At 42.6% G+C, this 25,473-nt stretch overlaps 1 protein-coding gene across 1 annotated transcript in view; it reads left to right on the forward strand.

The window, feature by feature from the left end:
• The first annotated feature begins 3,448 nt into the window (after positions 1-3,448).
• The window catches only part of LOC134532514 (scoloptoxin SSD14-like), a 29,162-nt gene continuing 7,137 nt past the window's right edge, over positions 3,449-25,473 (forward strand). Inside the window, exons 1-6 of the mRNA XM_063368977.1 lie at positions 3,449-3,551; positions 16,562-16,789; positions 18,557-18,777; positions 20,298-20,502; positions 23,759-23,959; positions 24,437-24,671. Of these exons, the coding sequence (XP_063225047.1) occupies positions 3,541-3,551; positions 16,562-16,789; positions 18,557-18,777; positions 20,298-20,502; positions 23,759-23,959; positions 24,437-24,671 (1,101 nt within the window). The 5' untranslated portion in view covers positions 3,449-3,540. The remainder of the gene's footprint in view (positions 3,552-16,561; positions 16,790-18,556; positions 18,778-20,297; positions 20,503-23,758; positions 23,960-24,436; positions 24,672-25,473) is intronic.

Genomic DNA, 25,473 nt, shown 5'->3' on the forward strand with positions numbered 1-25,473 from the left:
GAGGCATCGACACGGGCCGACGCGTGAAACAAAAGATTTTGTATGAGTAATTAACATAATGAGTGCCGCTCAACTCGGCTCGCGTGCGCCGGGCGGCGCGGCGCGATGCGATGTTGCCGTTCGTATGTTAACAAACGTTATAAAGAGCTCTGTCAGTGATTTCGCAGTTTTTCTTTTAAATAAATATTAAAAAATAGTTGGTGCGCAAAATTTTAGATAAAAATGTAACATTATAGTGTGTCTGACACATATAATGAATGAATCATAGATCAGATCTCAACCTGCTTCACCGGCGACCCGCCCCCGCGGGCTGCCGCCCGGGGCGGGCCGCCCCCTCCGCCCCACCCACCCTACGCCACTGGGCTTCTGGTTCTTTTGCCGGGAGGAATTATTTTTATGCATGAAGTGCGTGATTTCAGACGAATCAGGGGCGTGATGTATAACACAAAATTGCGTTCTCCCAGCCAATGGTGGAATGAGATCTTTCGCAGATCATAACCAACAGCGACAGAAATGTTGCAAACATGAACGATGTTATTGTGTGTACAGATAGACGATTTTTTTTGCTAACTAATCCAGTAACAATAATGGTTTGATAAGCTTCGATAAATCCGTCAACTCATATTTTATCAGAAAGACCCAAGGCCAATCAATAAGTCTTCAGTTGTCGGGATTTGACAATGATCGTTTGGTAAGTCGAGGATTCGCAATGAGTTTTCAATTAAATAAATAATCTCGTGATTCCAACTTTTTCTTAAATTTTTTAATGCTCCCCCCCCCCCTTTTTTTTCCTAGTTGCCACGGTCAGCTGATGAATGTTCTCACCGATCGGTATTGTATGACTTGCTGAGAGGAATGGTGAATGGACTTCCCAGTGACCAAACAATGTGTTCGTGGAACTTGTGTACCTAGCTTCGCATCACAGCTCTGAACCTTTCGTAGATTAGCTGCGGCACGCTGATCAACCAAAATTAGTTGTAAAGCCGCGTCCACACTTGTAACAGATCACCGTATCTGTATCAGGATCGGCCTGTGAAAAAAAAAAGTTCTGTATCAAGCAAGCGTATCAAATATGATACAATGTGCGATCGGAACAGATCCCTCCAGGAGTCGGTCTTTCGACGTCACATCAAGGAGAATACACGTGACACTGATACAGACAGTGGTTTCCCTGAACCATCACAGCACCACCTAGTTCCCGTTTGCACTTCCCAAAGTCACGTAGTTAATTTAGATGCAGAATCAGTTCTACACACGAAGATAGCGCTAGTGTTTCGAAACACGCAAGCGCTTCTAGACTTTCATTTCAACTTGAAAGCCTCGCGACTTTCACTGTTGACGAAAACCCTTTTACATCCGCCATTTTCCGGCAGCGAATTGTAGGTGCGGAAACTACGTGTGATATGCGTGAAGAGAAATATGTAGTTGAAAGCACGATTTGCGTATATTTATCACGCTCGGAATCATTTTAAAAATTCTACTTTGAATTTGGTATCCGAGTTTCGTATTATAATTTCGCTTGCAACATGAGAATACATGGATTTTTTTTCCTTACCGAGGTTAGGTGTTACACATCTCTGGCGAGTAATGAAGGACTCACTCACTTTTTTTTTGACGTGACAACGTCTAATAAATCGATTAACGACGGCTGCACGCACGAAAAAGTGTCCCGTTACGCTGTGTCCCGTTAAACTCGTACGCTTGCGCCGCATCTATCTCTCTTCCACTCGATTGGAACAACCATCGATTTGACTTTTTCGAGGCACATTAAACTTGAAACACTCCCATTCGTTTCTTACTTTTCCTATCATCGTACTATCCTTAACAGAATAACACAGATTGGAAGAAGTTAAATAGCAAAAATGTATAAAAGTTATAGTTAAAATAAAATAATCTGTTCGTTAAAGTAATAAACATATTTGAATTAATGAGTGCAAATAAAAGTAAATTTATCATTTAAATTGTAGATTTCATTTCACTCCTTTTTATCCATACAAAATAGTGAAAATTCAATAAAAATGATTCAATTTTATTCATAAAAGTATACAATCATTTCATCAATGTTTTGTTATGACGTTGTCACGTTAAACTATCGTCCGTAAACCGAATTTACAGACAACTATTTTTTTTTTAATTAAACGATGTGCTACCTCTTGTTGTTTATTACTGTATTGCACCATGGAACCTCCTCCACAATGGGGAAAAAAAAAGTTTGAATCCGTAAAATAACATCCCCCTCCCCTCTGCACGGCCCGGGCCGACACTGCTGCTGTCAACCTAACAAACAAACAAACAAACAAACACGGTGCGCGCCGGTTAAGAGTCCTGCCTCGTCAGGGTTGTATGTGTGTTAGTAAGGCGGGATAAGCGCGACGCTCGCTGGTGCTTCTAGCGCTGTCTCCTCTGGACTGGCGCGCAGTCTTCTCGTAGTCACAAGATAACTGGTGACCTTAACATTATATGGTCTATAAATGAAGATAAAGGTGTAATGCAAGTCCCTTAAGTGCTTTCAAGAATCTGTTCTGTTTTTTTTATGCCTAAAAATTACTCTGAAAACATGCGTTTTATCCATTTTAAAACTTCTGAAACTACAGTTTAAAAACTCAATCCGAAATCAAAGGTACTTTTCGGTCCTCAGCGAACTCTTAAATGCTTTTCGTAAATAGACCCCACTCGGATATCTTGCGTGGTTATCAAATCGCGTTGTTTTCCCTGGAGCTCTGCACACCGTGTGTGTGCCCGGGTAGGCGGGGGGGGTGCCTCCCATTTCAGATCAATATTTGATATTTACATTAATTACAGGTAAACTTGTAGACTTTTTCAATTTTTTAACTTTCACGAAATATAAAATATATACAGCGTATACTTTTTGCATAATTATCTGCCAAAGTTACAATTTTAACGTTTTCGGGTTGTGCAAATAAGGAGAATTTAATTTATTGCAGAGCTGAAACATTTTAGGTTTGATTGCAATGCCACTGGCTACTTCAGGAAATGGTTTTAATTTATTTCAGAAAATATTAATTAATTTTACTTGGCATTTCAAAATTCTCAAATTTGTTACGATTTTGACAGCCAAATCACATGAAATAGGTTTTTGTGATAAAAATGCAAACCATATCATGAAGTAGCCAGTGGCATTGCAGTTAAACCTAAAAAGTTTCAGTTCTGCAATAAATTAAATTCTTCTTATTTGTACAACCCAAAAACGTTAAAAATGTAACTTTGGCAGCTAATTATGCAAAAAGTATGCGCTGCGTATATTTTTCATTGCGTGAAAGTTAAACAATTTAAAAAGTCTAGAAGTTGATCAGTGATTAATATAAATATAAAATCATGACCTGAAATGGGCGGAGTGTCGGCGAGCGAGCTTACGGCGCCCGCCGCCAGATCCCGCCAGCGGCGTGTGAGAAGGAGAGTGGCGGTGGGGGGAGAGGCCCCGGAGCGAGCGTCGACGCCGGCGTCTGGCGGCGTCTCCCGCAGTCAGGCGCCCGTCAGCGGGGGAGCAGGAGCGAACCAGGGTCGCCGCACGCCGCCGCCATGTTCCTCTCGTGAGTCGCCATGTTGGTCACGTCATTGTCTTGTCGTTGCTGTTATTCCAGGACCTTTACGTGCTTTAGGGTGACGATGAGCGCGACGCTCGCTGGTGCTTCTAGCGCGGTGTCTGGTCTTCTCGTCGTGCATAGTATACAACTATGATATTTGAGCGGTAACCATTACATTATGTGGCAGATAAATCAAGATAAATGTGCAGTCCAAGTCCCTTGAGTCTTTCAAGAATCTTTACCTGTGGTTTCGTGCCTAAAAATTATTCTGAAATCTCGCGGTTTAGTCCTTTTTCCACTCTGCTAAGAATACGGTTTAAAAACGAAAGACTAAAACATAACTACTCACACACCCTCAAAGCGTATTCTTAAGTGCATTCCGTATCCAGACAACTTTTTAATCTCTTGAGCAGTTTTCAAATCACGTGTTTTTTTTTTTTTAGTTTTTTTTTTTCTCTCTCTCTGAAGCTCTGCACGCCGTATATGAGAGGCGGGTTGCAGAGACCCAGAGAAGCGGGGCCCTTGATCTATATTGTGTGTCGTCTCAAAATTCTCTTAGAAAATATTTACCAAGTACATATTATCTAACATCAGTTAAAAGTCACGCAATTTGTTATGTACTTACGATCTCTAGCGTGACCTTTCACAAATATAAAATTATAATTAATAAATATCTGGTGATAAAATTTGTAACCCAGCAAGAGATTTCGGAATAAATTTACAGGAATATCCCTGAATAGTGACGACAACATACTGAAAGAACCAACTTGGAGTCTGGGTCCGAGGTTAAAAATTGAAATTGAGGCCCACCATAATTTTTTACTGTAATTTGAGTTATTAATCAAAATTTTTGGCTTGGCAGGACATTAATAAAATCTTCGTAGAATTTTACAACCCTTTTAAACCCGGTATATATTAATTTGCCAGGAAACATTAATAAATTATTAAAGCTATGTCCTTCATGAATTTCAGGGCCAAAAATTATAAATCTGTACTGCAGGTTGTGACAAAAACAAAACATGTGAAATGGAGGGGCTTGGTTCCTGTGAAGGGATCCGCAGGCCTGCAAATAACAGGAGGAGGAAAGCCGTAAGGACGACATCGGCACGCGCAGCAAGTGCGTGGTCGCCCCTGTGCACAGCGCAGTCACCTCAGACCTCAGAGCGATGGTCCTGTCATCTGGTGGTTAGGAAGCTCAGTGCGCACTCCTTGGGCGGTCTAGAGATAACACAGCTGTGTTACCGACACGCTGCAAGTCTTCAATTGAGTGTTTATCAGACTCTTCACGTCCCGCAACTAGGCATCCCGCTTAGTCAAGATTTCTCCTTTTTATGGAAACCCTTACAGCACGATGAACCTTGAGATCCTATTTTGGGAGGTTTTAATTTTTTTTTAATACAGGAAGTAACGTTATTCAGATACCCCACGCCAAATAACGTATATTTGTATGTTTAAATTCAGATTGAAAATTATTATTGTTTTTAAATACTTGCATAAGCCTTATTGGGCACAAAATTTATGCAGAAACGCAAACCTCTTAGGTTTTGAAATGAAACACAGGAAAAAAAATGTCAATAAAATCGAACATTCAAGACTTATTTATCCTTTAATTCCTATGTTTTATCGTTATGAATTTGCACTGTCATTGGGACTTAGGTAAGATGATTTAATTAATTTTTTTATTTCTAATGTAAGGTTTTTTTTATGGATTTCATGACTTTTGGGCAGTATTTTTAAAGTCTACTTGCAAATTTTTTAGCATTGGACACGGCTGCTGTTAAAGTAGCCAAACGGCGAAAGAATATAATGTAACTGATGGTAGAAACACACATTCTTTTGACAGTTTCTGTAGAGATAATACCTACTTTAGTTATGGTAAACTGCAAAGACGATAGTGTTTTCAGTCGAAGCACGGGCGCTGAATAATGCAGTTGCTGTGTTGTGTCGCATCGGCCCAATCAAGACTGAACGCGTTTGTTTCACCCTTGCGAAATAAAAGTTTTCTAACATACAACTTTTCCTTGAGATAGGTTTCAGTCTGTTACCGTAAATAGTGATATTAGGCTCTAGAAACTGATAAATTCAAGATGGACTCGGTCATTTCGCATTAATTTTTGTAAAACGTGGCGTGATAAGGAACCTGGTAGGGTTTCAAGAATGCTCAGCCAACGATGAAATGTGTTGGAGAACGCCCCAAGCTGCCACGCTACCTCTGGGAAAGAAGTTTGCAGCCATGCAAGAAGTGGCAACACTGTTCATCGCCGCAAATACAAGTTAATCAGCCAGTAACAAAATTGCTATCACGCGCCAGCGTAGCAGCACGTGATGTGACATCACGAACAATATCACTGATGCCATCAGCAATAATTCACCTCCCCACGGGGATGGCTCACAAACCATTTAAAGCGTGCGTGTGCTTTTACGAGGGATGACGCACTCATGTTTGAGAAAATGTTACGTTGATACTTCAGAATAATTATTCATTGTTATTTTCATGTTTCCGTTTTGAAACGTAACGAAAGAAATCTTTACGAAGTAAAACACTCAGCATTCGGAGTGACGTACTATCGTCATGTGACTACCGCCAACTATTAGCTGTTCCTCTAAAACAGATTAGGTCTAAAAAGCGTTTAGAGAAGCTCAGCTCAATATTAGCAATTTAATATTAGGTGGTTTCATCTAACAATGGAACATCAAATTTACGACTATAAACACTAGTTTGTCAAAACTACGCGTTTCCTGTGAAAACGAGCTGTAACACGTCAGTAACGTGCAATATAAGTTCTGAACGCATTGTTTCTTCTTCGTGAGTAATAAAGTTCAAACAGTTGGATAGTTTCCTCAACTCTAACCCTCATTTATATTCAAAAAGCGTGGCGGATATCACAAGAACGTACAGGTACCTGTAAACAAGTATGTTAATTATATATATGTGTGTCGGGTTTCCGGGTATTAATGGGTAACACGGGTCACAAAACAAGGGAATAGGCGACCACCCATCTTTTCCCGCAAACCATCTGACGGAAATCGGAGAGATGATAGTTTGTTACGGAGACAAAGAAATGTTGCATTTCATATTAATCCTCTGAGTCAATAACGTCGGGAAGAAATTATCGTAGTTTAGGGATGATTATACTTCTCCATTATGTATTTTTATTTAAAAGAAATGACCGCAGTTTTTGTTACGTATAGGTTTCAATTTATGACTTGACAAACCTCAGGAGATATCTTTGGTAACTTCCATGACCTAGTGTCAGTTGCAGCCGCACACGTCAAAAATAATAAATGATTTCCTCCCATAATGGACCTTGTCTATTAATACTACACGATAAACGCGTGAATTTTTTTGGGAATATAAAATTAGTTATGTCCTTTTCGTGCCAATAATTGGGATGGAGATTATGAAACGGGAATTATAACAAAAAAAAATCCACCAAAGATAAGATGGCAGTTTATGTTATCGTTAAAATGCTTCAAGATCGTGGGCGAATGTGCTCGCCATAGCTCGTGTGGCTCTTATGCTTACTCCACGGGATAATAATCCACGACTCGGCCACAGCCTCTGGGAGGTTAAACGCTTGGAAATATTTCCAGGATTGTGTGCAACTGAAGCTTGCTCGTGGAGGAAAACTTCTCAGCTGTATAGGTTTTCCTTTAAGAAAGCCGAGTTGGTTGTTAAAGTGGGTCCAAGCCAGCCATAATCTTTGAGCTGCCATTGTGTTAACCCTATCTGGACACGTGACTCCTACCTTTGTCTACTTGCCTTTTTAAACCGTAGATAACTTCACATTATGTAACTTCCCTGGCCTTGCTGCTGTTCCACACGCCAGGTGCCAATATTCTCGAGTTGTTAGTTGTTGTGTACTGGAAGACGAATTATACGTCCGGCCCGAGTATTTGACACCATGGAGGTAATTGTCTACGTAGTGGGTGTTTGTTATAATGTTGATGTCATTCACTTTAGCAATTGGTTAGCTAAGCATGCCGTGGCTGTGTAAACGCTGACGTGGGGTTTTGTGTATTATTAGAACAGCTTCGCTCGTTGGAGGCTTCGGCCCCAATTATCCTACCGGTTGGAGCTTATACCCCAAATATTCCTCTTGAAAACTTTCGCCCCCAAACTTTTAGGCGTTGGGACTCCTAAACGTCCTCACATTGGGACTTCGCCTCCGAATTCACATCTCACCTCTGGCTATTATTATACTAAGTATATTATACTATACTATTTTTACTTAATGGACAGCTAGAATCAACGAATTTGGTAATCCCATAAGCATAGCCAACAACCAAAAACTTGCCAATTTTGGTGATTCTAATTGATCGTATATAATATTAGGTGATAGTCGTTAGGAGGAATCGTGAAAATCCCATCATGTTATGTTTAGAACTCATTACCAATAAATTAGCGGTAAACTTCACTATAAAAAAATTGCTATCCAGGTGGGAAAAGGAGGTAGTGGGACGTCGTTCTCAATTTTAAAATCTATCATCAACATGATATAAATATTGTAAACACCATCTCCTTTACTTCGTACTTCAATGTTTGACACAAACGTAAAACTAATCGTCAACAAACAAAGAAGAATCCTGAATGCAGGTGTCTAGACCCAGAGGTGTTGCCCACGTGTTGCGCCAGCTTTGCTAATCGCGTTCCTCGGCTGTTCGACAGTCAGTCTTTCTGCGCATGTCACACACACTTCACTTCACCGTCGTTACTTCAGGCCGTGACTTGCCGGTAACCTCGAGCACGTTTTCTTCCCTGTGCCTTCGCGGGAAGCCGTCGATGTACATTCTGTATTACACAGACCCGAATACTCACGTTGGCAAGCCTTCTTTTCACAGACGAGAGAGTTAAACCCGAAGTTCCCCGAAGTTCATGCTCGCTTTTTTTTTTCCCCGTACCACACCATGTGTATTTATTTGGGGGAAACCGTTTACATGATTTCTCAGTATCTTTAATGTAGTTATCCTAACCAAATCAACCGTCCACAATGTATAAAGTATTTATAATGTAGCTAACCTAACCTAATTGACCATTAGTTATCATGAGTTGTATATTTATTCATTTACAATGAACAAAAAAAAACCGAAGATGCACGATCGGGAGTTCGGCTCTCTCGTCTGTTGAAAGAAGGCTTGCCAACGTGAGTATTCGGGTCTGTGCAATACAGAATGTACATCGTAGGCTTCCCGTACCTTTGCAGCGACAGCAGTCGTCCGCAGAGGAAAATACAGCGTGCGCTGGCTGCTCAATCATATTCCACCGCAACTATTGCGTCAAATATCAAGTATTGGTTTAGTTTCAAAGGACATATTTCGTAATAAGTCCTTTTGAATGTTTCTTGCACCGGGGAAGATGTTTATGAACATAGACCGTTGCTGGTTTTCACTGTATGTCATAGAGAAACCACAAGAATTAACAACACACAGAGATATCTGTCATGGGCTTCTTTTGCTGTGAGTTTGTGTATTCGCCGTTCTTAAGTTTTCTCTATGACATGCGGTGAAAACCAGCAATTAAAATGTCATTTTAATCACAAGTATTATTTTTACAAACGTACCACGCATAAATATTTTGCATCAGTTAACAATATCCGTAAAATCAAATCAAAGCCCCTATGATTATGAGTTCAATAAAATTTCAGTAGTTATTTTATAGTGTTTTTTTTATTCGCCTTTAATTTTACACTTTTTGTAGTCCCATCTTTTTTCTATTATTTGTTTGATTTTTTATATATTATTTTATTGTTATATTAGTATATATTATTTATATATTATATATAATTTTATATTATAATATTTATTGAATTCATTTTTTACTCGGGTGTTTCGTGTTGTCGACACGCAGGGAAGGATTCGGTCTTGGCTCGCGGAAAAAAGTCCGGGGAACCATGGAATACCGAGATAACGGTGTCTGCATCGTGATTTCAAACCATTATTTAAAAAAAAAAAAAAAAATACCGTAGAGACTTAAATATTTATCGTAAGCTTCCATGGCCAGTGACTTGAACGTATTCTTGGCTTCCGGATTAGAAGTCAAGTCAGTGAAAATTTTTCGGCCATCTTCAAGAGCGATTAACAATGACTGGTTTTGTCATTCCTCCGATGCGTGCTCAGCTCTTCCCTGATTGGGAGCGCGGCAGACCACATCGTGCTTCGCTCGTGTTATTTGCGTACGGTCTTTCATTTACCTTTTACAGGAGGTAAAAGTCCAGTGGACTAGGTACTCCATAGCAAACTGCACGAGTCTCTGGCTGGTACCCAACAGGGTACACTCTCGTAGATTCAAGCAAACAAGAAAAAAGAATCATTTACCTTTTATTCTCTGAGTGGAGACCATTTTAAGAAATGAGAGGCGAGTGGCGTAAACAACCCCGCAACATTAAGACCTTCTGAGCTGACCAACCCGAATCTCCCACGCCTTCGTCTTGAGACTGGTCGACGCGAGGTCGCTGGAGACGAGAACAAATGACAGTCGGAGCAAGGGACAGGAAGGAACCCCGGGGGCGGGGTCCCGGCACGTCGCCACTGTCCGCGGATCGAGGTCCGAGCTCCGGCGAGGGTCAGCGACCGCCAGAGAAAGCCCTTTCACCGGGCCGTCAGCCGAAGCCGTCTCCCCGCGGCACGGACGAGACCATGGACTGGCGGCGGGTAGACTGACTCGCATCTGCTGCGCATCGGCCCGTCTTTCTCCTGTCAGGGACGCGGTGTCACGTGGAAGGTGTCGATGCTGTACTCGTGAGAAGTTTAAAAAAATTGGCTGTCTGTAAAGTCGGTTTACGGACGATAGTTTAACGTGACGTAATAACAAAACATTGATGAAATGATTGCATACTTTTATGAATAAAATTGAATCATTTTTATTGAATTATCACTATTTTGTATGTATACAAAGAAGTAGTGAAATTAAATCTACAATTTAATTGATAAATTTACTTTTATTTGCACTCATTAATTCAAATATGTTTATTACTTTAACGAAGAGATTATTTTAACTATAACTTTTATACATGTTTGCTATTTAACTTCTTCCAATCTGTGTTATTCTGTTAAAGATAGGACGATGATAGGAGAAGTAGGAAACGAATGGGAGTGTTTCAAGTTTAATGTGCCTCGAAAAAGTCAAATCGATGGTTGTTCCAATAAAGTGGAAGAGAGATAGATGCGGCGCAAGCGTACAATGAGCGTAACGGAACACAGCGTAACGGGACAATGTGCGTAACGGGACTCTTTTACGTGCGTGCAGCCGGCGTTCATCGATTTATTAGACGTTGTCACGTCAAAAAAAAAATGCAGTGACTCTGCAAGAGAACGCGGTGCAGTGTGCTGGGAGCGCAGCCACAGCTCCTGGGCTGCAGCTGGTCGCGTGCAGTTGACCATAGATCGGACGGCCTCCAACATCCGCTGGTACCTTCGGCTCGCTGGAGCGCGGCCGCCTCATTGTCGCAGGCAGCGCTGCTGGTTCCGGCCGGCTCGCCTACTGCCGTGTGGAACTGACCACTGGGCGGTGTTATCTGCTCCCGCGCCGCGCGGGTGGCATAACCCACAGCTTCCGTCTGATGCAACTTCTCGGACGTGCGGCTTTGCAGTTTTTCACTGTTTGTCGTGTGAAGGGGGGGGGTGGATAATTGAACCATAAAACCCATACAGCACAATCCTAAATTAGCTGGTGTCAAACAGATGAACCAAAACACGTATTATGGACCACACAACGACGACAAGACATATGAACACATTCAAACTTTAATATCAGACAGCATAATAATTCCCTGTAAGGAATTTAGTCGAAAAATAATAATAACAGCACAGACGAACAGTGGACGACTATCAACGACGAGACAGTTTCAACAACAATGCAGGCAGAGAGTAATACCTGGAACACGCAGCAAATATATACGAACACAACGATGAAGATAACCAGCTATTATGGACAACACTGACGAACACATTAGGTTTGCTACGACAAAACAGTTGTAACGTTTCGGGAACTGGCGCCTGTTCTCATCATCAGGCACAAACTTATATCGGACACTGAAAAACAGTGTCCGATATCAGTCTACCTACTGTAGATACCTAGCAATGTGTTTCATTGGTTTAAGTTTCATTTTGTGTGTTATGCAAATGAGTCAAGTAACAGATTTGGGAAGTTTTTATCAAATTTAATTGTAGCATTTTTTGACGTGACAACGTCTAATAAATCGATGAACGCCGGCTGCACGCACGAAAAAGTGTCCCACTACGGATTGAACGCATGCGTGGCATATCTCTTCCACTCGATTGGAATAACCATCGATTTGACTTTTCAATCATATTTTCGTCGTTTGAATTATTAATATTATGTAATTTAACGATCGTCCACCGATTTTCAGCACAATCGGTACGGTTATTTAAAAGTAATGTTGAATATTCAAATACGTTTTGAACCAACAATGGAGTTTTAGTTACACATAATTCAAATTACACCCGGGATCTTTTGCACAATGTTTTAAAAAATATTGTAACACATTATAAATTAGTTTGGTGTATTTGAGATGCGTATTTGTTATGAAATCGAGTTATAAAAACGAAATAATATTATTCCCCTACCGTGAACAAAATTTTTATAAATATGTATATAACATCTGAAAGTATTACTTTTCAAGTATAGCCTCGTGGCTGTGCGGTTAGCATGGCTAAATTCCAATCCAAATGTTGTCGGTTTGAATCCCGGCAGCTGCGAAAAATTTTTTTGTACTTGTAAAAATAAATACTGCGCACGCAACATTTCAAAAGTAATAAATATATTTGAATTAATGAATGCAAATAAAAGTAAATTTATTAATTAAATTGTACATTTCATTTCACTCCTTCTTTGTATCCATACAAAATAGTGATAACTCAATGAAAATGATTCAATTTTATTCATAAAAGTATGCAGAGGTAGATTTTATCATACAAAAGATAGAAAAATTAAAAAAAAAATTCTTCCTCAAAGAATATATTATTTTTAATGCCTAAATGGTTTGGTTGCAAAAACCTATTACGGCTCAGTCTCAGGCCGAATATGATATTTCCTTTTCTTCTGGATCAATCATTTCATCAATGTTTTGTTATGACGATGTCAAGTTAAACTATCGCCCGTAAACCAACTTTACAGACAGTCAATTTTTTTTTTCTTCTTGTATACTTTGGCATTGAGTATCCTTTTGTGCTACCGAAAATTATTACATACTCATTGATCAAACAACAAGAAGAAAAACGTTTATTGGACACAACCGTACACAACTTAAATTCACACGCAAAAGCAACTCAAGCTCCGTGTATAGGTACGTTATCTCGTCAGGCGAGGATAGTCCAAGGCCACTTGTTCTTAAGCCCTCTGTGTCTGCTGATATCGTCGTTGTTTCAGACGCTTGGCGCTATTTCATCACATTAGTTTATTGCGTTTCCGCCCACTCTGAGCCAACCGGGTCGAGTGCCGACAAAGGCGGTGACGCGGCCAAGATAGGAGAGACAGAATCCTTAATGCACGACGCCATCTTGAACATATTTACTACTTTAAGGTATATCACCTATTTCAAAGGATTATATCACCTGAAGTTGTAGACAACTGCTACCCTGATGATTGTGTTACGCCGTGGGGATGATGAATGTAACGGTCTTAATAAATAAGCAAGTAGTTTATTGAAAAAGGGGTTTGTCTGTAAAGTCAGTTTACGGACGATAATTTTAAGTGACAACGTCATTAAGAAAACATTGATGAAAAATTGCATACTTTTTAATTTTCAAATATTATTTACAGTTTATGCAAATTTAATTTAAATAATTTGTTTAAATATAATCACGAACAATTAGTTATAGAAATAAACTGAAATAAATCAATGTCAATAAATTTTTAATTTGAAATGACGAAATTGGACAAATATATTAAAAATTTTAAATCGCTGCTTTTAAAAAGTCCGCCTTAACCTGTTTGATATTATAGAAGATTTTCTCGCACGGTGGTTGGCCGGTTCTTGCACTCTCGGCTCAGGCGGAACGTGACAATGAGTCATGCTTTTTCGTGCGTGCAGCCGGCGTTCGTCGATTTATAAGACGTTATCGCGTCAAAAAATATTGGTAATGCAATAATAAAACAAAATTGATAAATCACAAAAGACGTGAGCATTTAAACATGGGCTCGAGGTTTCGTTTCTATACTCTTTGTGGCGTTGAAGTCTCCATCAGTTTTTAAGAACGCGGACATTTCTAAGGAACACCGCGGGTGCCAAATGAGCCTTGGGAAACGTTACGTGTTTCTAACACAATTAAACTTCAAACATTAGCTACATAAGAGAACAGCACAAAGTTGGTCTTAGAAGTTACAGCCCAAGCAAAATCATTTAAAATGGAGCTCCAACAATATTATTATTTGAAGAAAGTATAATTATTATTCGGCTCCAAGCCGAGGGTTTACGCACCTCTCGGACCAACGTACTTCTCGTCCCAGACGACGCGACGTGGCGGTCAAATGTGCGGGACCGATCTTCAGTATCCGGCCGCGCGCAAGCTTCGCCGGTCCTATAACTCGCAGGCGTATGGACGCCATTCCGTCGGGGCATTGCTGGTGGCATGGGCGTCGCAAGGATATATTTTTTTTGGGGGGGGGGGGACTTCAATTGATTCCCGGGAAAATTTGGGGTTTGAAGGTGCAAAAAGGAGGATTTTAGGCATTTTTCTTTCCTAAATATTCTAATTATAGTTGGTCGCAATATATACATAATTTATTTTTTCTAAAAAATATTTTCCGAGAACAAATTTGTAAAAACACAGTTAACATATCTGTATTCGGTATCGGACTTAATTTTGATTTTACACGAAGATCGAATTAAAAAGTGCTCACATTACCACTATTGGACTAAATGCACCATGCGCAACATATGGGTTATATCACAGAAATAATATTTTTAAGGGGACGAAATTGAAGACTTTTATTATTGGGGGGGACGCGAACCCCCCCCCCCCCCCCCCCCCCCGTCCCGCCGGTTGCGACGCCCATGGCTGGTGGCGTTCCAACAGGGGTCTGTCTCAAACCGAGGGGAGGAAAAGCACGGCCCCCACAACAGAGTGTGACGGGAGGGTGAAACCCACCCACAACAACATTCAGCTGCAAGGTCGACGCGGCGACGACGACCCAGGAGCCAAGCAACTCCTGACGACGCGACGGCCGCGAAAGCCGGCGATCCTGTGGTGTTAGTATGCAGTCCACTCCTAGGAGTCGGCGAGTGGCCCGGTGACCTTGAACCGAGGAGCCGGCTGGACGCCGCCTATGTGACTGCCTCTTGCGAGACAACTTCAGGTATCGATCAGCGACGATGTGATTAAAAGTGCGTATTTCCGTTGTAACGCGACGAAGAAGGCTAGTGTGTTTTCAGATTTCGCATCTAATGCTTACTCTTTCCTACAGGCAAAACTTTATAAACTTTATAAAAAAATATATAAATATTTTTTTTAATTTTGGAAATATAATCCCATACAACCCTAGTGACAAGCATTGCCGACATTTTTAAGAAAACAACAAAAAAGATTACATTTTTGAAGTGTGACTTCTTTGCTGAGATGGTTACAATTTTAGAGCGTTACGAAAATTCCGAACGCATGAGGGGAACCGGGATATGAGGGAAATAGTTAGATACGTGGTAGGGAAACTGGTAGTTGAGGATACGGCAGGGGAGAGGTAGAAATGACACAGGATACTTGCACGCTTGCATACTTGTATCTTGCATACTTGCAAACTTGCACATTCACATACTTGAACACTTATTCAACCGACACACGAACAGTCCAGAAGGGCGTCGTTCATTCACGCCACTCCGCGCGGCAGCCCGCGGAATTCCCCAGGCCGCTCAGCGATAGATAACAGCGCCGAGGCAGGACGATGCGCATGGGAGGTGATAAGGGGGGAGTGGATGGGGGGTAAGACGACCATTGCAATGCGGCCAGGCGCGCGTGGCATGCCTTACGTCAGTGGGCGGCACGTGACAAGGCGCGTGACGTCAGAAGCCGTGCGGGGCCGCCAGCAAGCTCCGAACCTGGCGCGTGTCGCGGTCCTGTTTGCGTTCGTAACAATATATCATTTGTTTGGTTTATTATTACACATAGGCCTACTATTGTTAGTTTATTTAAATGTATGGTGATCTAGTTGAATTTATATGGATAAAAAAATAAAGGCTGATTACTCATAAATGATTATTGTGCAAGGACATACAATTATTTTGAAATAAGAGCGCGTGTAACCAAATATTGCAATAGGTACAATATAGGAAGCTCGTAAGACATACGCGCGACAATTGATGTCAGCGAACCTGGCGGCGTGGAGTGTAACTACCTTTTTTTTACATGTTTTTTTTTTAAGTGCGTGAGAGTAAGGGCATCTAGCGGCGTGGAGTGAAAATAGCTTGAAATCGATGCAGTAAATTGTCTCACGCTCCGTCAGTGGTAATTGTTGGTTGTTATCGTATTACGATATTTGGTGTGACTCAGAACACGTGATAGAAGTGAAACTTCTTTGGCGATTCAGTTTACGTCTCTTTGGCCAGGTACCTGTTATCTGTACTTTCTTCTCGAAAACGTTGCATTTATCCCGGCCTTGGTATTGTACTCTCATCGCGCCCAGAGAAGTCCAGTGTGTTTCAACTCGCCGTCCCAGATGCCGGGGGTTGTCCGGACACCGCAGACACCAACATCGGTAGCAGATAGCCCAAGGAAAAGAAGTGACTTCTATCTTTATTCATCGCAAGGCCCACAGCAGCATATGGGTTCGAGTCCCTACCGCGATCCCGCTAGAGAAACAAAATTTTAACACCGCCTAAATAAGTAACCCAGTATCATCCTCTTTCACAGGCATCCACACATGAACAAGAGGCAGCGGGCGGCACTCCGCGGCCTGGGACTCTTCGTGGGCCCTTGGTTCGATGCTGGGTTCCGGCACACGGACCACGAGGTGATGACAGTACAGTCTGCGGCGCGCGAGGGACGAGGACCGCCCCTGGTTGCAGGTTCTGCCGCAAGAGGCGCGGCCTGCTGCTGCTGGCGCTGGGGGTGTTCGCCGTGTGCACGGTGGCGCTGGTGGTCGGGCTGTACTACGGCCTGAACCCCGCCAGGTCGGCCACCCCGGTGCGGCCGGGCGACCCCTCGCAGCCGCTGCCGCCGTCCGCGTCGCCGCTGGGGGTCTTCGCGCACGCCGCCGTCGCCACCAACGGCGGGCCCTGCGCCGGCATCGGCAGGTCGGTCCTCCCTCGTCTCTGCTCTCCGGCACGCACGGCGGGGAAGCCTTCTTTCCGCAGACGAGACAGCCAAACGCCCGATCGTGCATCTTCGGTTATTGTTTTGCTTTTTTCATTCCAAATAAATATGGCGGTGTTGATGAAAGGAAAGATCATAAACAAGTCAGCGGTATTTATTTGTAATTGTATTTAGAGGAAAATACCTAATTGAAGAAACGTGCTTCGTGGATTTGTATATTTTTCATACAGTATAAAATCCAGGAAGTCTTTGTCTTCCACAAATAATTCTCGGGACGCCCCATATTCCGTGATTTTTTTTTTTTTTGGACTACTCATGATAATAACTAACGTTCAACTAGGTTAGGTTAGCTACATTACAAATACTTTAAAACATTGTGGACGGTTGATTTGGTTGGGATAGCTACATTAAAAGATACTGTGAAATCACGTAAACGGTTTCCTAGCCCTGGATAGCTACATATTGAAAAAGTTATTTGCTAAGCAACCTTCGGGGAACTTCGGGTTTGGGCTCTCTCGTCTGTGAAATGAAGGCTTCCCCCACACGGCGCCGCGTCAGGCGACCCCCACGAAAACCAACACTGTTAAACATTTTCACTTGCCATTTACGAAGAACGTTGGTTATCGATTATCCGGAGATCTTCGTAAATTTACAAACTCTGATTTCACTTACGTTGAACATGAATCCAAAAGAATATTCCTGGTATATTAACAAAACATTCAAAAAAACACATCAAGGATACACAAATAACACTCTTATCATGTCCACCTACCCAAAATGCCCCAGTAAAAGTACACTAACATCAAGTAAAATAACAAAAAACTTAGTGTTGTGATAGTAATACACCAACCTGGTGTTTGTAATTTGACACACACAGTGCGCACTAAAAACACTACACTGTTAAAAAAAGTTCACCTTCGATTTCAAAGAATCCAGGTTACAAATTATTCAGATATATTTATAAATTTACGGACTTTAAGTATATTTACTTTGAACACGAATACTTAATCTTTGCGTATTACCAAAAAATTCCAAAACTGGTTAAGTAAGAAAACTCTTTGTTTTGTTCATCCTTTATTTAAAAACGAAACATACAACTCGGAAGTCTTAATACGCAGTTGAATTTACTAAGAACGCTTAGTTTAAGAATACAAAAATTTACTGTGATTTCTAACGGTACCTTATATGAACAAGTGTTTATTGACTGAGTTGTACGGCTGTATTTCTACGGCAGCTGGAGTGAACTAGAGTGAGATGGAGTGAACTAGAGTGAGATGGAGTGAGCTGGAGTGAACTGGAAGGATCTGATGTGGCTAGAGTGAACTAGAGTGAACTGGAGTGGCTAGAGTGAGCTGAAGTGACTAGTGTGAGCTGGAGTGAACTGGAGTAGGCTAGATGGAGCTGGAGTGGGCTAGAGTGGGTTAGATGGAGCCAGAGTGGCTGGAGTGGGCTGGAATATGCTGGAGTGAACTGGAAGGAGCTGGAGTGGCTAGATTGTACTGGAGTTATATGGAGTGGCTAGAGTGAGCTGGAGTGAACTGGAGTGAGATGAAATGAGCTGGAGTGTGCTGGAGTGAACTGGAAGGAGCTGGAGTGGCTAGATTGTGCTGGAGTGATGTGGAGTGGCTAGAGTGAGCTGGAGTGTAGTGGAGTAGGCTAGATGGAGCTGGAGTGTGCTGGAGTGAGCCGGAGTGAGCCGGAGTGAGCCGGAGTGAGCCGGAGCGAGATGGAGCGCGCGGGGCTTGCAGGGACGTGCTGCTGAGGAACGGCTCGGCGGTGGAGGCGGCGCTGGCCGCGCTGTTCTGCGAGGGGGTGGCGTGCCCTCAGAGCATGGGGCTGGGGGGCGGCTTCCACATGACCGTGTACCGCCGCGCCTCGCGCACCGCCTACTCGCTGGACGCGCGCGAGGTGGCGCCGGCCGCCGCCACCGTCGACATGTACCACGGCGACCAGAGCCTGGCGCAGCTGGGTGAGTCTCCTGGTCCTCAAGCGCGGCTCCAGAAGGGGGGCGGTGGGGGCGATAGCCCCTCCCGAGACCAATTTTATTGATTAGCGTATATTCATGTTTACTTAAATATTTAATTTCATATGTTAAACTTTATCTCAAAAGTTGCATGGAGCTACTAAGGTTCTGTATTTGAAACCTGTAATTTGTAAATAATATTCCAAGGCCAATATTTGACCACTTTCATTTTTTGGAACTACAACCTTTCTATGTGCGATAGCCCCTCCCGAAAAGTCATCCTGAAGCCGCCGTCGGTGGTCGTTCTTGTCTGGTGGAACCCAAACAATCCTCTGCATTTACGTGTAAGCGACTGTGCCGCTGCAAACAAATGCTCGCAGCTCACGCACTTTTACACGTGATTCGTAGTTACTTCATCATCAAATTACAACTTAAGTGCTTGGATAATGAATTACTACCATTTGTAGACAACTGCATGCGTCATTGTTAAAATGTGCTGATTATGACATTCCCGTTAGAATGTGTATACCAATGCCAGTCTATGACATCAGGATCGCGTTATTACTTGTATCTATTAGAATGAACATTTTCATGCCTTCTCATAATCTCTAAAAGTGGTTCACGATTTAAGTGACATAATGACGTGTCATAAAAGACTAGGAGCCAGTGGACAACTTGCAAAAATATAGTGACCTGATTATATGTTACCAGAATCAAGGCTAGAATGTGCAGCAGCCAATTCATAAATTTAATCGTCTTGATTATGCGTGGCAATGGAGAATATCCTGGCAACAGAAAAAAAAAATTAAAATTTTGCAGTATTGGTAGATATGGTGACTTACCGCGAAAATTTGTGATTGTTTGTATTACCGTGTAACTTCTTTCTATGCTTATTGTTGGAAGAAATAATTCAACACGACACAGTACACGAATTATGTCTTTGTTTATCTGCAAACACACGCGATCACTGCCAGTAATGGAATAAATGTCATAGGCGGGAAGAAACTGGATTGAAGCCTAGCAAACAATCAAACTTTCTTACAGTAAATCACCATTTTTAACTGTTGGTCAACGAATAGCCTTTACTGCATCTCGTGTGACGATGGATATTCTGCACTACATTAATACGAAAAGATGGCTGCAAGCTTTTGCTCAGTTACAGCATTACACAAATTGTTATACGGTATTACAAAACATGTTCTTGATTTACCACTACCTCTATTTATAATATATTATGAGACCCCTATATTTTTCGGCAAAATCTGATGGTTTATTAGACTTTCAACAGACATTTGACGTGGGTGATAAGATGTGCTTTTCCACACTTATAGCGGATCACTGAGAATGTTTACTGTATTACTGAATACAAATGATTTGTCTTTTAAAAAAAAAAAAAGACATAACGTTAAACATTATGAAGCCAATCATAACCGTATAAAAGGGTTTTTTCTGAGGAACATCGAGACAGAATGTGTTGGTGAGATAGAAGTGTCTGAATGTACTGATGACTGTGGCGTGTTGGACAGGTGGTCTGTCGGTAGCCGTGCCAGGCGAGCTGAGAGGCTACGCGGCTCTGTTCAACCACACGGATTTCCGCAGTGGCAACGTGCAGTGGTCGGACCTGGTGGAGCCAACCATCAAGCTGTGCGAGGAAGGCGTGGAGGTGACGCCGTACCTGGCTGGCATTCTCAAGTCTAAGGAGGCCATCATCAAGCAGAACCCCTCTCTCAGGTGAGGGAGCATTCGTTGGCCATTGTCACTGAGCAGAACACGCGAATAAATAAGTTAATAAAATATGTAGGTAGGGATTTGAAAAAAAAAAAATCAGTCTCATTTCACAAAGTACATAATTCAAACCCTCTACATTATAGACCCTTCTCCGATTGACTCTCTGTGTAGAACTCCGATCCAGTCAGAAGTCTCAACTAAAGAAGAATTAACACTGCTAACACATATCTTAAATCAGTAGCCAATAAACACACATGACATTTACACGAGTATGTAGTGGAATGTGGGTTGTAACCTCGAAATCGCTGAATCAGTGAATTTTGTTGGTTCTAATGGTTTACCTTGTATTTTGTGAAATAATTTTCCTGCCCTTCGTGAAGTCTGCATTCTGCATTCAATATGATACGTGAAATACATGATCACAACATGTTTTTTTCTTAATTTTCTAAAATCAGCAATTGCTGCTCTTTGTGATAGTGACTAGGTCAAAAATAGGGGAGTATTGAGAAGCAAAGGTGTTCAAACAAACATCTGCATCGTAGTATCTTCGCCTAATGCGACTGACTCCAACCATAAGGTTTAATTTCTAGTTCGCGATCAGATAATTAGAGATGAGTGAAAAGTGAAACTGTAAGGTGGAGATTACAGAATGCATAAGAGGGAGAAATGGGAGTACTCAGTAAAAACCCAAAAATCTTATAGCAACGTTCCCGTATTTCCCGCTTGTCACTGCCGAGAAATCTAGCCTCCACCACATTGGTGGGAAGTGAATTATTTGATCACTGAAAACCCCGTGGCCTACAGAAGATGTGTGGACAATATTATGTGAAAAAGGAGTGTTTTGTGGATTTTGTTTTTGCCACCAGAGTAGACTTAAATATCCACACATGCTAGAGTACTTTGAGCAACACTCTTACTGGGTTTTTAGTAATGATTATATACACTAAAATTTTGCTGTTTATTTTACTACCACGCTAAAATTCACATTTCTACTCATACTCATAATGGTGAAATTTGCTTAGACTGATACTTTGTTGGATGTTATCTTTATCCTTTGACTCAGCCATGTAAAATTTGTACACATGAAATCAAAATTGTTACCATTGGCTCAAAGTCTTATAAGGTGTTAGTTAGTTACCTATTTGTCCAATCCCAAATGAATCAGAAATGGAAATATTTTTTAACGGGTATCTTGGTATTTACATACAGGACATATCAGAAAAGTATGGACTAATGAAACAGTGAGAAGGCGATGCCCTACCAAACATTTTGAAATAGTAAATGTATGGTCTGCAAAGTCGCTTTACCTATGACTCACAGGTCGGCTATGTAATACCGTATTTGCATGTTCACGCATGAGTCATCAAGACAGAAACGTTCATTCCATACAAAGAGTCTTGCCGTCGTCCGGGGTCTCGGGCTCGAGTCCCGGTGTGGCTCCTAGTGGGAAAAGGCGGTTCTTGCTACGTATTGTCCGGGTGGGCGCCAGACTAGCTCGGTTCTAGTCGTGAGTTTGGGGGTCGTGGATGTATGTGCCCCTGCGTGGCCCACTAGGGCCGGCGGCGGTGTTGCGTGAGATGATTTTAAATAAGAAGCGTGGAGTTGAGGTGGTGGTGTCGTACCTTTTATTCATAGGAACGAGTCGTACACAATACAACACTCTACAGAGGTCCCCGGGGGGGGTTTACTCGTTATTCCGTGGCGCCGTATGGTTTGTGTTCCGCGTTACGTGGCCTCGGACGCTGTTACGTCTCATACGTCTCACTGGTTACACAGGTAACGTAATTTCGTAACACAAAGGCGGGACACAAAATACACTGAATTAAGGGGGTGCGCACAAGTTACGTTGCACTCGTTACTCGGGTAACGTAAGTTAGCAATACAAAGTACGGGACACAAAAATACACTGAATTAAGGGGGCGCGCACAAATTACGTGGCACTCGTTACTCGGGTAACGTAAGTTAGCAATACAAAGTACGGGACACAAAAATACACTGAATTAAGGGGGCGCGCACAAGTTACGTGGCACTCGTTACTCGGGTAACGTAAGTTAGCAATACAAAATACGGGATACAAAAATACACTGAATTAAGGGGGTGGACGATTGGAGACGGCCAATCCCGTATGCAAATGTCTCGGCGCGGGTGTTGTGCCCACTGTGGTAAAACACGCACCGCAATTAAGTTTGTCCAAGTTCCCTTGCGGGTTTGTGGTCAGCGCCGTGCGCGTGACCTTAAATAAAGTTCTGTAAGTTGCGGGAGGCGGCCCGTGCCGTATACTGAAGAGCAGCCCCGCTGACCAAGTGTGGTGCGGGGTGTCTTTAAATTGATGCGGCCGGATTAGGTCCTGGACCGAAAAAAGGGACCGGGTACTCACGGAGAGGTTAAGTAATAAAAGGGGTTCTGTTAATTAGTGACTATATTTACCGGACGTTACTTTCGATGTAGACAAAGGATGTTGCCTCTCCGTGGGACGTAGGTCCGCCCCGGTCCGTGAGCTGCGCTGAACTGCCGAACTGGCATGGCGTCCGAGGGAGGCTCGGCCTCTCTCGCGCCAGGCGTGACCTCATTACGCTAGACTCCAAACGGGTGTGTCTGGAAGAGATTTTATTGTCGCTAAAATCCTAATTTAATGTTTCAGGAGGAATGGGTACGGTTCTTCTCTTGTCTACTCAGGTTTCCGCGGCTTTGCCTTTAATTGCTGTTCGGCTCGCCTGACTCGGGTGGGCCATCGCCAGGGGTGTGTTCCGTTAGCGGGAGCGTATACTGGCGGGTGCAGGTCGGGCTCTGGGGTGGTCGTCGGCCAGACGACGTCAGTCTTACAGTATGATGGAAATAGGAATGTGCTTTCTGCCAACATATTGAACAGGGAAAGATTTCCCAACAAGCTTCTTGCATGAGGTCGAGTGTTCTCGTAAGCCGATGACACGCTTTTGTTAAGGTTGGCGGCCATCGACTTGAGCAGTTGTTGTGAGCGACAAAATGTAAATTTACACATTTACAGAGGTTCGTCAATGGTATGGTGCTATACAGTAATACTGAAATTCACGTGTCACCTAAATGTAAAAAAAATGTGTATGATGAGTGGCTGTAAATAAACAGAAACTCAGTGATATAGTTTTATGGCGGCTGTGAAAACTGCATCTTCTTGTATCCCAAAATGTTCGGTATGGCATCCCCTAGCTTCTGTTCCACTATCGCACTCCCCAGCAGACATGTCCTGCACACCAGGGAATGATAGAGTCGCTGTGTCCCGCAGCGAGATTCTGGTCGACAACGCGACGGGCGGCGTCTGGTTGGCCGGCGACAAGTTGCGCAGGCCGCAGCTGGCGGAGACCCTGCGGGTCATCAGCAAGGAGGGTCCCGAGGCCCTGTACACGGGCTCCCTCGTCGACGGCTTCGTCAAGGACGTACGCGACCTCGGGGGGATCATCACGAGGCAGGACATGGCCGACTACAGGTGAGCCACACCGGAGACACACGCTCGCCTCTATCGCTGCTTCAGTGTATTTGCAACACGAGAACATGACTGGCGAGTACTGCATACTACGTACTACGTACCTGCGTGCAGGTCAAGTCGGGATTCAAGCCACCAACTTTAGGAAACCTGTTGGGGAAATTGTGTATCAACCCCCCCATCCCCGCGCACGCGCATTCGCGTACACACTCACACACCACACCACACACACTTTTTAATAAAACTGTCTTACAAATCATAAGTAATTTTTATATTTTAAGACAAATTAAACATAATATGAAATATATTTACTATTTGCAGGAACGAGGTGATTTTAATGTTAGAATGTTAAAACTTTTTCAGAGGTGCTTTACACATGATTGAAGTGGCCAGTTTCCAAATATTTATATTTAATGTGCGAATGTAAGATGAAGTGGAGCAGTACTCAGCAGTGCGTGTGTCTCTCCCCCACTCCCGCAGCGTGCGGTGGGCGGAGCCGGCGGTGGCTCGCCTGGACGACGGCGACCTCACGGCCTACTCCATGCCGCTGTCCGGGTCGGGCCACCTCGTGGCCTTCATGCTGCAGGTGCTGGACGGCTTCCTGCCCGAGCGGCCCAACGTGACGGCCTACCACCGCGTCGCCGAGGCCATGAAGTTCGCGTACGGCCGCCGCACGCAGCTCGGCGACCCCGCCTTTGTGCACTCCCTTGACGACGTGAGTCGCGCCGGTCCCGGCCGAGATGTGCACGGCACAAGTTTCACTTGCTTGCCCTGTCCAGTGGCGTAGCCAGGATTTGTGTATGGGGGGTGTTAAGAAGCATGGCCCCCCCTGTATTAAAGCAAGTGGTCCGGGGGTCCTCCCCCGGGAAAATTTTGTTTTTAAGGTTTAAATAGTGCTATTTTAGCAGTTTTTGGTTCTTAAAATTAAATATTGTAATGGTTTGTATTTTATTAATTTTAATATGAAATTTGTTTGAGTGATGAATAAGAAATTAATTAAAGATTTGGGCTAAGGGGGGGGGGGGGGGGGAGGGTTGAACCCCTAAAACCCCCCCCTGGCTATGCCCCTGGCACTGTCAACAACTGTTTGCACTTCTCACAAGGGACATCCTTGGAAACCCTGTGGCCAACGACACCACTTGCAAAACTACAAGGCAGAGCTTTGTAAAATTTGCATACAGTACAAAGCTTGATATCGTTGACCACGGGGTTTCCAAGGACCATCCTTGTAAAAGTACAAAATATTTTTTTAGAGTGTGGCTTTGTAAAAAAATCTAAATTTAATTTTGCATGCAAATAGTTAATAGGAATGAAATAATAAAATGACTGGAGTCCTTCAATCAAATTAAATATTTTTTAAAAATAAATACTCAGAATTCAAATCAAAGAAACACTTGTATAAAATTAATCATTTAATTTGGTGAAATAATTTAATTTTAATTAATAATAAAAATCAGTAAATATATTTAATGGTTATTTTTATTTTATTAATTTTAATAATTAATTAACTAAAAATG

This window comes from Bacillus rossius, chromosome 6 (assembly GCF_032445375.1).
Source record: "Bacillus rossius redtenbacheri isolate Brsri chromosome 6, Brsri_v3, whole genome shotgun sequence".
NCBI classification, from domain to species: Eukaryota; Metazoa; Arthropoda; class Insecta; order Phasmatodea; family Bacillidae; genus Bacillus; species Bacillus rossius.